Source organism: Oryza glaberrima, chromosome 1 (assembly GCF_000147395.1).
Source record: "Oryza glaberrima chromosome 1, OglaRS2, whole genome shotgun sequence".
In the NCBI taxonomy this organism is placed as follows: Eukaryota; Viridiplantae; Streptophyta; class Magnoliopsida; order Poales; family Poaceae; genus Oryza; species Oryza glaberrima.
In genome coordinates this window covers 29,442,161-29,455,148 of record NC_068326.1, presented here as the reverse complement: position 1 = coordinate 29,455,148, position 12,988 = coordinate 29,442,161, and the positions used below count along the sequence as shown (strand labels likewise).

The 12,988-nt window shown below is 44.1% G+C and overlaps 2 protein-coding genes across 3 annotated transcripts; one reads left to right on the top strand and one right to left on the bottom strand.

Annotated features, from left to right (window-relative positions):
- Positions 1 to 2,075: 2,075 nt before the first annotated feature.
- On the top strand, positions 2,076 to 4,459 carry LOC127752400 (protein NRT1/ PTR FAMILY 1.2-like). Its single transcript, XM_052277740.1, has 4 exons — positions 2,076 to 2,316; positions 2,584 to 2,801; positions 2,887 to 3,443; positions 3,543 to 4,459. Exons 1-4 carry the CDS (start codon positions 2,226 to 2,228, stop codon positions 4,399 to 4,401), a joined length of 1,725 nt encoding a protein of 574 aa, XP_052133700.1. The 5' UTR covers positions 2,076 to 2,225; the 3' UTR covers positions 4,402 to 4,459.
- Positions 4,460 to 4,601: 142 nt separating this feature from the next.
- Positions 4,602 to 11,246, bottom strand: LOC127786442 (probable CoA ligase CCL8). Of its 2 annotated transcripts, none has more exons than XM_052313852.1 (17): positions 10,861 to 11,246; positions 9,814 to 10,010; positions 9,478 to 9,681; positions 8,842 to 9,043; positions 8,601 to 8,689; positions 8,365 to 8,433; positions 8,160 to 8,213; positions 7,813 to 7,920; positions 7,606 to 7,704; positions 6,879 to 6,971; positions 6,710 to 6,787; positions 6,517 to 6,618; positions 5,909 to 5,999; positions 5,721 to 5,794; positions 5,300 to 5,479; positions 4,914 to 4,967; positions 4,602 to 4,844 (listed from the first exon to the last, which is right to left on the bottom strand). In XM_052313852.1, exons 1-17 carry the CDS (start codon positions 11,051 to 11,053, stop codon positions 4,806 to 4,808), a joined length of 1,926 nt encoding a protein of 641 aa, XP_052169812.1. In that variant the 5' UTR covers positions 11,054 to 11,246; the 3' UTR covers positions 4,602 to 4,805. The 2 variants fall into 2 exon arrangements, with proteins under 2 accessions (XP_052169812.1, XP_052169821.1); XM_052313861.1 differs by having other exon boundaries at positions 9,835 to 10,010; positions 10,861 to 11,245.
- Positions 11,247 to 12,988: the final 1,742 nt, after the last annotated feature.

The following is a 12,988-nucleotide window of genomic DNA, read 5'->3' as shown; positions in this document are numbered from 1 at the left end:
GGTGCTATAGCAAATTGTTGCTTCTCTGTGTGCTCCGGGTAAACTAAGGTAACTGCTCGATTCCCTATCCTTTTCCTTAGCTTATCTTCTCTTCTCTTCCTCTTAGCGCTATCTTGTGTCACGCCAACTGCAATAGTAGTATAGTACTCCACCATTTGCATCGGTAGATGATTTTATAGCTTGTTCTTAATTTCAAGAATACGTTTTCCTTTATCTCTATGGGAAAACCATGTGTTGAGCTCGGTGGTTGGGGTCACGAGTTTGATCACTATCTCCTACCTTGGATCAAAGAGGTGCAGTGGTTTCTCTGTTGCAAGATCCTTTATGCAATTTTCCTGGAAAAAAACAGGTCCCAGAAAGAGTGCCCTTTTTCTTTGCTGTTCCTCAAAGTTACATTTTCCTGCTAGGCAACAGACATAACTTGTACATTATAGCCTCTAAGGTAAACATTAACGGAAACAAACACATAAGAAATACTGTTCACTGATAGATGCATCTGTATAAAGCGTTGCCCATGGTTAATCACCTCCACCCACTTACCAGCTACTGCCCTTTTAGCTTTGCAGAAGATGGAAGCTCAAGAAGGTGATGTGAAAAGCTGTGAGGCCTCCAAAGTGAAATGGAAAGGTGGATTTGTAGCCCTACCGTCCATCATAGGTATGTTACCATTTTTTTTCGTCTTTTATGTTTTACTTCAAGGGTATCGTTGGATGGCAGAATTTTCAAAGGAATTTTGGAGGATTCTGATACTAAGATCTTTTTTTCCTGCAATAGTTGTTTGGAACATACAAACGAAGCAATTATATTCTGATGAATTGGTTTCATATGCCCTAAATTTAAAAGCAAATATTGTACAGTTTTCCTCCTTCTACAATACAAATACACCCCGTGGGGTTTCAAAAAAAATAAATTTAAAAGCAAATAAATATGAGCTCAAACACCCATGTTTTTACTTTCTAAAGTTCAGTGCATTCTATCTTCCTCTCTTTTGACTCTCTATTGAAAAAAACAAATATACTTTCTTATGGATTCATTATCATTTGCTTGTTGGCTTATCTAGTGTAGCCAAAATTTGAATTTTCAAACTTAAGTTCAAAATTGATTTGGGGGCTTTTTCGTCATAGACTATTTTCTAGCCAAGGCTTTTAGACTGCTAATAATAGAGATATAAAAGTTTTAATTATAAATTATTTTTTGTTTTTGTTTATTTTTCTATAACATATCAATCGTAGCTCAACCGATCAGGGCCAGCCAAATGACTCCCATATTCATGTGTCCTGAAATCTTGTGGGATAAGGTAGCATGTCCAAAATTATTCATGGGTTTTCCCTTTTCTTGCGGTTTTAGAACCGTGCATTCCAGTGAGGCCCTTATCTTTCTTGTTATAGTTAGATCACCTCAAATTGCACGCTTGAAGCTGTTAGATTTAGTACCTTCATTTTATACATTCGTTAACTTACTAGTGACTTCAAATGGTTTACGCAATTACGCGCTTTATTTTCCAGTAATTAATGTACTCGATTATGTATTTCCTATCTTTGAATGTATTGAGCACTGCATAGCTTGCCATGTCCTCCTACAAGGAACAAAACTGAACCAAGCGCCTTGGACACACCGAGCATTTCCAAATGGACCACAGGTAGAACTGTCTTGATTATCGGTGTGGCAGTGGCAGTTCAGTGGCACTGCGGTAGAATGACAAACCTAGAACGATCGCTGGCGATAAAGCTGTCACTTTGAGGGCAAATCAAGGGAAAATGGTAATGTTCAGTTGGGAATTCCAGAAAGCAAAGCCACCGATGGAGTACTAGAGAGATTTTTTGGACTGGCAGGGAAAAAACGGCCATCTTAAATTGTGCGCTGCCGAAGATTGCAGGAGAGATACATATGTGAACTCATCTGCATTTCAGAAATAGCTAAAGCATATCATCTTAGTTATTTTCAGCATAAGTGCTCCAACTTAGTCAAGTAACAGGTAAACTGAAGATTACAGTGACGCATATTCACATGCTGTGTTCCGGAAGAGGCGTTTCCCTCCCTACTAGGATTCCTACTTGCTACTGCTTTGCCTAGATTAAGAGCTAGTAGTAGTTGTCCACCTTATGACCTAACTACCGTCTACCGGTTGATATAATTTAACGAGGTTATGCGCCGTGGTACAAGATCCTGCCACTCTTTGCTAAATCCTGTAGGCGTAGCAATTAGCATTTCATTTCTACTGCGCCATGGAGCACTCTCTTGTTGCTGAGGCTGAAGCACAAGTGTTCTTCAAGGCCAAGGCCAAGGGTGGTTTCAGAGCCCTCCCTTTTATCATCTGTAAGTTCGAACTGAAATTCATGCAAATGGATTTCAGAAACCACTGATCAGAGTATTTATGCAAATGGATTTATGAAATCCTTCGTTTCTTTCTTGTTTTCTTTGAGATGACATGAGTCAAGTTCTAGAATCTAGATGCATATGATTGGCCTATGATATTCATATGTGAACTTTTTCAGGATAGTGATGTCCATCAATGGTGACTGTGCCCTTCAATTGAGTAAATTCAATCTGACGGAGTTTCTTGTTTCCTTTGCATCTCCTTAGCAAACGAGATACTGGAGAAGGTTGCTGGATTCGGGCTCAACATCAACTTCATCACGTACCTCAACATGCAGTACCACCTGAGCCATGCCAACGCCGGAAGCCTCCTCTTCGTGTGGGGCGCAGTATCAAACTTCGCGCCCATCCCCGGCGCCGTCATTGCCGACATGTACCTCGGCCGCTTCATCGTCGTCGCGATCGGCTCCATCGCCTGCTTCGTTGTGAGTGCAAAAAGAAGATGAGATTTCCATTGACACCGGAGGAGATCGAACACCGAGCTGATGTGCTTTGCTTTGCTTGTTTCAGGGGATGGTTTTCCTGTGGCTGAGCGCCATGATACCCGGAGCGAGGCCGCCACCGTGCGACATGAGGGCCTCGCCGGAGCTGTGCGCGCCGCCGGAGGCGAGGCACATGGCCTGGCTGCTGGCCGGCTTCGTGTTCCTGTCCGTCGGCGCCGGCGGCGTCCGGCCGTGCTCGATGGCGTTCGGGGCCGACCAGTTCTCCAGGCACCCCAAGGAGAGGAGGTCCAGGATCCTGCAGGTGTACTTCAACGCCTACTACGGCTCCATCGGCGTGGCGTTCATGGTCGCCGTCACGGTGGTCGTGTACGTGCAGGACAACCTCGGGTGGAAGGTGGGGCTCGCCGTGCCGACGTGCCTCATGCTGCTCTCCGCGGCGAGCTTCCTCGTCGGCTCCGGCCTATACATCAAGGACAGGGGCTCCAAGCGGATGTTCGCCGGGATAGGCGCCGCCGTCGCCGCGGCGGTCAGGAACCGTAGGGCGTGGCTGCCGGCGAAGACCGAGGACGGCGTGTACCATCACCTCAAGGACTGCAAGCTCACCGTTCCGACGGACAGGCTGAGGTAAGCGACGATCGATCAGCAATGCAGCTTGACAATGGTGCGAATTGCTGTTCAAAGATGCATGATTCGAAGTTCATGTGGTGTGATCGATCTGTTCAGGTTCTTGAACAAGGCGTGCATGATCAGCAACACGAAGGAGGACAAGTCCGGTAGTGGCGGCGCGGACGGCATCAGCGACAGAGGGCGGCTGTGCACGGTGGACCAGGTGGAGCAGCTCAAGTCGGCGATCCGCGTGATGCCGATCTGGTCGTCCACCATCTTCCTCGCGCAGGCCATGAACCAGTACTTCGCGGTGCCGCAGGCCGACGCGATGGACCGGCGCGTCGGCGCCGGCGGGTTCCGCGTGCCCAGCGGCACGTTCGCCGTGTTCAACATGCTCACCATGTCGCTCTGGTCGGGCTGCTACGACCGGTGGACCGCGCCGGCGCTGCGGCGGCTGACGGGCAACCCGCGGGGGCTGACCATGAAGCAGCGGATCGGCGGGGGCCTGGTGTTCGGCACCGCGGCGATGGCCGCGGCCGCCGTGGTGGAGGCCGCGCGGCGCAGGCAGGCGCTGGGCGGCGGCGGCATGTCGGCGTTCTGGCTCGTGCCGCAGTACGCGCTGGCGGGGCTCGCCGAGGCGTTCGGCGTGATCGGGGTGATCGAGTTCTTCTACACCGAGCTGCCCAAGAGCATGGCCAGCTTCAGCATGGCGCTGCTCTACATGGCCCTGGGGGCGGGGAGCCTGGTGGGGAGCTTGATCATCAAGTTGGTCCACGAGGTGAGCGGGCGGGGAGGGAGGACGAGCTGGCTGGCGGAGGACTTGAGCGCCGGCCGCTACGACTACTACTACTGGCTTCTCGCCGGCCTTGGCGCCGTCAACTTCGTCTACTTCCTCTGGTGCGGCTGGGCGTACGGCGAGGAGGGGCAGAACGTGGAGTGGGAAGACGAAGGTGAGGGAGAGACGACTATAGCTTAGTAGTTTTGTGCTGAAGCATGCATGTGGATTGCTGGGAACTTGTGACAATGTGGAACCTTCCCTATGGTTATGCTAATATGAAGCCTATGGTTTGGTTGCCCCATGAAAATAGCAGTTTGCAGGGTTGATTCTCTGGACCATACGCAATATCGTCACGTTGATCATCTTTGTCCATTGCAGTGGCATTGGCCAAGGAAAAATATCGGCAACTCAGTTGGCCATTTATTAGAAAACACTATATCTATGAATCTCTTATTTGGAAAATAAAAAACCAAATCTATGAATATATCTCTAGTGTTTTGCTAGAAGTGACTTCCTTTTGGTTTTGGTTATTCAGCAAAATTATCAATGCGAAAAATATTTATTAGCTAACCATTACAATGTCTGCCTTCCTGGAACCACAGCTAAGCTCCTAATAATTTCTTCAGCTCCTTCTTGTTGACCTGATAAAAGCAATAGGTAAGTAACAAACTCAACACAACTGCAAAGAAGAAAAAATTTTCAGCCCGCACCTTTCCCATGGCATTCCGAGGAAGCGAATCCCATAAGTACAACCTCGTAGGAATCTATCATGCATAGAAAAAGAATTAACTCCAGCGGGGAAAAAGATTTCAGTTCGGGATCAGATAAAAGCTAAGCTGTACGTGTTAATATAAGCAAAGGATATGTAAACTTAACTAGAAGTGGTTGAGAAAAACATGAGTCAGGAACCATCCCTTGCGCACGCAAAATATAAATTGAGAACTTCATAGTACTTCCAAGGTAATATGTGTAATTTTTGTGGATGGAGGGAGTATCACGCAACAGTCAAAAGAGAACACTAAAAAAGGCAACCTCACAAATAAGGCCATACTGTAAAGTTGCTAGGGAAAGGGGGAAAACATGTAGAAAATCAAACCTTGTATGGAGCAAGCTTATCTTTTGACCAACTTGTCAGTGCTTCCAAGGTCAGTGCTGGTTTCGAGTCCAGTTCAGCTCTTTTCTTTGAGTCCTCCTTAGGCACAATTATTGCACAGATAATCTCTCCATAAGCTTCGTCAGGTAAGCCGAGAACAGCACATTCCAGGACAATTTCATGCTAAACAAGAAATCAAACCAGAGTAAACAAGATGAGCAACCTTCAACTAAACCATTGGGCTGTCTTCAATTAGATAGGTTTACAAAGTGACTATTGGAAACTATTCAAGTGAAATGGAGATTTTAAGTTTTTACCTTTATTATTGTCTACCTTTATTCTTACCACAAGGAAAGTACTACGTATCAGCAAGTTCTTTCAAGGCAGTACGTTTGCTAATAATGTCTAGTGTGGGGATATTTACCTGTAACAGCACTGACTCAATTTCTAATGCAGACAGCTTATAACCACCAACTTTCATGATGTCAGCATTTGTGCCTACACAGGATAATACAAATGAGACAGATAACCCAAAACGATTACAAATAGACAGTAGCACCACAACTTAAACAAAAAAACACAACTAGTGGAAAACGATGAAGTGGTCCTTACGCCCTAAAATTATGAAATATCCTTCATCGTCTACAGTTACTGTATCACCAGTCTTGAAGAACCCACCATCAATAAATGATTCTGCAGTAACCTGCAATACAAATTAACCGTGCTGAACAACGAAACAAAGACATTTGATTCTCAACATGCACCCTTCATTTGGTTCCTTAGTGGTTAGCAAATTCTGCTAAGTTTGTATGGTGCAGCTTAGAAGTCATGTCAATCACAACACCCACAAAAGGAATGCACCACACTGGTTTCTTATTAAGACACAAATAACAGGCAAGAGCATACCAACAAGTATAGTCCATATTAACAAAGAACAGGCTACAGAGTTGGGTGAAAAAAATATGAAGCAACAATACCCTTTAATTAGCAATCTACAACGAATGGGTTTTGGTAAAATAAGGATGCAACTCATGGAGATTATTTACAAATAAATAATGTACGCAATCAAAATGAAATGTATAAGTTTATTTCTTGTGCATCATTCACAATAGATAAAGGTTGACTGTTGGGAGAATTAGCAAATGATTGTTTTAATTGACGAGGAAAATACTTTATCAATCATAGACTTCATATTTTTGTTTATGAAAACACAACCATACCTCTGGTTTTCTCCAATATTCCTTAAAAAGGGATGGACTTCTAATACAAAGCTCGCCAACTTCAGATGTAGTTTCAGCCCCATCCTCCATAATAATCTTGGCCTGGGAAAGAAAGGTTCTGTAAGTGCCATGAGGCAATACAGAATAAATTAGTTTGATGTTATCCTAACTTCCATGGAATCGTTTAGCATACCTCAACACGCGGAAGCGGTTTGCCAACTGTACCTTCTTTACGTGCACCATGCAATGGGTTAGACAGTGCCATGACAAACTACAACCAATAAGACTGTCAAAACATGAAAAAATGATATCATATTTATGAAATGTAAGTCCATAGAAAAGGAAGAGTTCGTGTTTTTAACCTCAGTCATGCCGTATCGTTCCAAAAGACGGTGACCTGTCACTTCCTCCCACCGTTTCATAAGTGGGGAAGGAAGGGCCGATGATCCACACATCTGCACCAGTTCATATAATGTTAATAACAAAAATTTAGATAATAATTACATCAGTCCACATTATGATAGTGCTTAATAAAGCCTACAAGCCAAAGAATACTATACATCATTACCTAGAGCTCGAAAAGTTGAATACAAACAAAGTCATTTGGCTTCAGTGCCCAGCAGAATCAAATAAAACACCTAAAATAAATATAGATGCATATTGCAAGCTCACAAAGGCATCATGCAAGAAACTTCATCTGCTTTTCAAGTTATCGTGGTGTTAGAAACCTAAAGTCAGTGAGACCACAGTTATCGGATATATTGAGTCCTGAGGTGCTTAATTAAGTACTTTAGTGCTTGATCGAGCAAGCATGGCCAATGAACCAGTTGGACTTTGCAAGTTGAATAGCAGGATTGAAGGGTTCATGACCCTTGATCTATCTATCGTACTACCATATAACATACATATATTTGCACATTTTCAACAGATAGTAATCAGATTTTGTCCATAGTAACTATCTACTAGTCTTTTCAGGAACATAGTACGGACTGAAACACATGAGTTGTAATTTTGCCTGACGCGTGAAGTTTAGTCTAACCAAGGTCCAAGAATCAATACAATTACTTGCAAGATATATATACAACTGACCATTAGCCTCAATTGCTTTGCAGCAAAGGAAGATGCAGACTGTTGTTCAGGATCCATACCATCATACCCTTGCAATAGCCGTGTGTACATTGTTGGAACCTGGTAGTCCAAAAGTATCGAATAACCATAATGCCTCGAGCAATTTAAGGACAGGTAATAGTTTAGCATAAATCTAAAAAACCAAAAATATATGGCATAGAACCGTACTCCAGTAAATACTGTAATTGCTTCATCATTTTTACTGCCATTGTTGGGATATGACTCACGCCACCTCTGCCATATTCCCCTCACACTAAATTTCGGCATGAACTCAACCTGCAACCTCAGAGAATATATATTAGCATGGAAGAAATTTTGACACAAGATGCATTGTATGTGACTCCTAAAACAAAATTAAAGGCTTAAAGTAACACATCATACGGCCAGAAAGGAAACCCAAGTGCTACAAAAGACTGGTTCATTTAAACAAAATCACAACATCAATCGATCAAGTGAAGCACTATGCACATGCTGAATAAAGCATTTGAGATATTAGTAAAAGTAAGGTCAATTACCACTGATCCAGAATAGAGGGGTGCAAATAGAGCATTGAACAGGCCATGCACATGTAAATTTGAAGTTAAGGACCTTAATAAATCTCGCAAAAGAAGGCATGGTTCCTCCAAAAACAATTATAGGGAAATCTAATGCAATCCATTACTATAAAACATTGTGCTAAGTACTTAAAATAGCATTTAGCATTAGCTTTTTGTGGATATGGTGCAGTGGGAGACAGTGCAGAAATTGATCTTCACTTCGATATCCCCATGCCTCTGACAGAATTTGAACCTGCCAAACCACATGAACCACAAATACCTTTAGATCAGTCAAAAGTAGATAAGCAGTATCGTGAAAGGTAGTAAAATATAGAAATAACATCAGTAAAGTGAAAATTGCTAACTTCATTCAGACTGTCCCAAGAGGCATAATCTATTAAAAGTTAGAAAAAAATGCACCTGAGAGACTATCCCCTTATGAGTGTGGACCACTCCTTTTGGTTTACCAGTTGTCCCACTTGTGTAAAGGATGAGAGCAGGATCATCTCCTGTAGTATCAAACCCCAGCATGGTTAGGCAGCTTTGGAATTAATATTGATTATTGAGAAAATCAATGATTGAAAATGACACAAAATACAGTATAGAAAAGTAGCAGCAGAAATCAATAGGTATGACTGCCACGAAAAACAGAATCACTCACCTCTGATTTCCTTTGAACTGTCAATCTCAGCTATTAAGCTAGAAATAGACGAAGTCACTTCAGTACTTGATGGTTCTTGGCAATCTATATTTACTGGTATACTTGTCACAGATGGAAGAAGAGAACAGTGAGCAGAACATTTGGTAGAGATATTCTCCATGATGTCTTGATGCTCCTTGGTGCTTAAAATCAGCGAAATGTCCTATAGGTTTCAGCAGTTAGAATAAAAGGGACATATTTCAAAATTTATAGTAAATTGTAAATGTATGCCCTTGTACAAAAAAATGTTGACTTTGTATTTGTGTAAGAAGGTGTCTAGACTGTCCCCCAGTGGCCCATTGAAGAAATGCTGCTTGCTGCGTAGCCCTTTTTAAACATCTATTTCTAATTTTGGCTCAGTTTACAATATTAAGATGAAAAGAAATGCATAGCAAGAGAAGTAAACTCGTGATGTGTTTTCCTGGTGTTGCCCCTCCTCTTTTTTTCTTACCTTGCTGCTTTCTCATTGAAACTGGGGGTTTTTTTGGGAGAGAGAGAGAGAGAGAGAGGTGTGTAGTATGATAGTAGAATGGCATCTTTCTTGTGTAAGTACATCTATTGCAAAAATAAATCACTGCAACAAGTTTTAGAACAAACCGAGTCATTCATGACATGAAGGAGTTCAGCTTCAGGATAGCTAAGTGCTAGAGGCACTGCAACTCCACCAGAAAGCCAGGTTCCAAATATCCCGGCAACAAATTCAGGAGAAGGTTTAGCCACTATGCCAATACGAGCTCCACCAAGGAATCCAGTTCCATTTATTCCTTTGACAGATGAACCTGTACTTCCATTCTGTGTCATCTACAAGAAAAACAGCAGAAGAGGTGATCAGGCATCATCAACAGCCATTGATCAGGTTAAGATAAGATCGTGATAAACATATTATAATCACATAACAGGAAATCTCAAGTGAACGAAGATAAAACAACATACAGAGAAGGAGAGCGGTGGTACATTTTTATTGCGCAGAATATTGTAGACATCCAGTGCAGATGCAATGAGCTGGACAAGGTTATAACTCTTTTGGTCAGATCTGATGGCTGCACGGACACCTTGTGTCGAACCATGCTTAAGGACTTCCTGAACAACCTCCATGAACGTACTAGTAGTATTTTGTGTGGTGTTGTAAGCTAGTAAAACACAAGATGAAAGTTTCAATATCAGAAAATATAAATGCACTAGAATTTACAGTAAAATAGTAATTGCTAATTAATTCATATGGTTCACCGTTCTGGCCTTGCATACCCAATCGGCAGTAGCTCCTCACGGAACAGACCGAATCAATATAGACCACTAGGTAATCCATAACACCTATATGAGGCACAACCTTACCGGTGAACTCAATTAAGCACAAACCAGGAAGGAGTGGTTATGAATCGTGACGTATCAATGTCGATGTGATTATCAATGACTAGTTGGAAGTGGCTCGGCTGTTCAACAATAACAATTCACTAATCAGTAACCACCGACCAACCCATGCGTGCTGTACCTACTAGGAATATTGGATATAGAGCTAACTGCATTCTGCGTACGTAGCATCGTAGGACCCAACAGACAGGTTTAGAAGCAAATTCGGACCACTCCTCCATGATAACGCAGATTGTACCACTGATCATCATCGCAGCAGACTCATCAGGTAGCCCTTTAGAAACCCACTAGGACCACTCTTCCATCTCCATGAGGAGAGGACGCAACTTATTCACTGATCAACTCGAGCTCGACCACTTGCACACCGAATCCCTCATCAAAACAACGAAAACGAAGCATGACGGGGCACACCCCGAGAGAACCCGCGGCTGGATACTGCTACTAGGCGAGACACCCCGCCACTGAAGCAAAACAGCGAACACCTCCCGATCGTGAACCCAGAGCACGGAGGAGCAACAGAGTCCCCCCTGAACGAAAACAAAACGCGGGTGCGGCAAAACGACGAACACCTGGCGCGGCAGAAAAAAGAGGAGAGGAAACGGGGAGACTGACCTGGCGAGGAGGAGCGGGAGGAGGAGGAGGAGGAGGAGGAGGCGAAGTGGCGTCGGAGGCGAGAGAGGAGGGAATAAGAGGAGGAGGGGAGGAGGAGCAGGTGGTAGGGGGAGGAGGAGGCGTGGGCCGCGGGGCAATTGAATGGCGTCATCAAGCGCGCCACCGCCCCGCGCACCCACGCCTGTGCGCGCATTTACGGGCAGGCTGTGCCGGGTAGGTGAACTCCCCCGGCCGCGGCACTGTTCCGTGCTCGTACTCGTACCACAGCAGCGGACTGGCGGTAGGTTGCTCGCTCGCTGGTGGCCGCGGGCCGGTGGCGCCCCGCGTGTTCGCGCGAAGGGGGAAAGAGGAAGAGCCGGACGGACGGGGGCACGGGGCCGTCAGTTTGCTCGGTTTTTTCGGTTTTTCCTTTCCTTTCTTTTATTTTTTCCTTCTCCGGCTGTACTGGTTTGGTCGTCGACGGCGTACGTTGGTACGGCTTGTCAATCGACTGCTATCGGCGCCACAGCGTCGTCAACGAGGGTCTGTATGGCTGTTGCCTGACATTGCATAAAGGGGTTGTTTGGTTCTTAACTAACATTGTCATAACTCACTTTAGACAATGTTAGACAAGTGTGGCTTGCTACACTTTTTGTGTCCTACAAATTGTAAGCCACACTTGTGATAAAGTTAGGCAAAAAATTAAGTCTATTACATGCGTGGTAAGATGGTAAGAAAGTGTGGCTTGCCATAACTATGGCAATGAACTAAACACAAGACTAAGGAGGTGTGACAACCTAAAGTGTGGTGTGGCAAGTTGAAGTATTGAACCAAACAGCCCTAAAGTGTGGCCAACAATTTGTTAGCCACAAGTGTGGCAATGTTTGGCTAGAAATTGAGTATATGACATGTAGGCCCATGGAACAAGAAAGTTGTGGCTTGCCACAACTGAAACAAGCAACCAAACGTTAAGCTAACAATATGTGGCATGCCTAACATGTGGTGTAGTAATATGTGGCAACTAACCAAACAGCCCTAAATGCCTGCTGAAGATTATCAATGTGAGACATACATCTGTTCAGATTTATTATACTAAAATATATCACAGCTAGTCCTAGATTTTTTTTTCAGGATGGAGGGAGTATGTTCTTTCCTTGTTTATCCATATCTCTAATAAAGCGTTCCATTTTTTTTGGTATAAGTTTATTAGTTTAAATTTTTAAGCTATTTTTTAATGATTTTATACTTTAATTCAAATGTATAGTTCTACTCTAATTCACATAAGAAAAAAACCATTTAAACATGCATATCATCATCACTAGTAAGATGTTTTTTAAAATCCTCACCGCTATGCTGGGAGGCATGACGTTGGCCCATTCCTCTCGCCCAATAGGATACGTGTAGCCAAGACCTATATAGAAAGCCAGTGAAGATTGGTGATGGCCTGTACTATCTAAAACTACATACGTGGTTGTACCCCTCACTCGAGGTTGTCTAGGACCTACACATAGTCGGGTACTCGGGCGGAACCATTTGCACGAAGACATTCTGCAAGGTGACACAGTGTGTTTAGGGAAGTCCAAAAGTACCTGCGAGAAGACTATTTGAGAGATGACATGTGGCAGTGATTGAGATAGCCCAAAGGCGCCCACGAGAAAATTGTCCTAGGGACAACACGTGGCGAATGCTCAGGGCAACTCGGGAGCACTCGTAAAGAGATTATCCCAAGAAGCAACGCATGGTGATGCCCGAGCCAGCAGGTACGTTGTGTCGGTATTCTTGACACTCACACATGGTGTGCCCTCGCACTAGGGCGTAGGCTCATGCACGAGAAACCCAATAGGGGAACCACACATACCTATGTCCTGACACCAAGGCTCGCATGTCCCATCATTCCATATTAATAAGTGCACTCAAAGTCAGTTGAGGACATTAAATATGGGTGATTCAGTGAATCGCACCTCCCCAAACTATCTTTTCTTTGACCGATCCATTCTGTTAAGAGAGAGGCACGGTCAATAGCATGTTTGAGGCGGGGCTGCGTAGCATGACATGGAAGAATGAACAAGGGATAGACGGTATGACAGCAGGTACAGTGTAGATCATGATGTATATCTACAGTACCTTAGCAACGCACCCCCCTTCCCCC

What these genes read in the sequence shown, in the direction of transcription:
- LOC127752400 (XM_052277740.1), top strand. Translation starts at nt 2,226, where the DNA reads ATGGAGCACTCTCTTGTTGCTGAGGCTGAAGCACAAGTGTTCTTCAAG. An exon ending in AGCCCTCCCTTTTATCATCT is followed by an intron (nt 2,317 to 2,583) that starts GTAAGTTCGAAC and finishes GCATCTCCTTAG; the next exon opens with CAAACGAGATACTGGAGAAG. An exon ending in GTTCCGACGGACAGGCTGAG is followed by an intron (nt 3,444 to 3,542) that starts GTAAGCGACGAT and finishes CGATCTGTTCAG; the next exon opens with GTTCTTGAACAAGGCGTGCA.
- LOC127786442 (XM_052313852.1), bottom strand. Translation starts at nt 11,053, where the DNA reads ATGCGCGCACAGGCGTGGGTGCGCGGGGCGGTGGCGCGCTTGATGACG. An exon ending in AACCGCTTCCGCGTGTTGAG is followed by an intron (nt 6,619 to 6,709) that starts GTATGCTAAACG and finishes TTTCTTTCCCAG; the next exon opens with GCCAAGATTATTATGGAGGA. An exon ending in AATATTGGAGAAAACCAGAG is followed by an intron (nt 6,000 to 6,516) that starts GTATGGTTGTGT and finishes TTTGTATTGCAG; the next exon opens with GTTACTGCAGAATCATTTAT.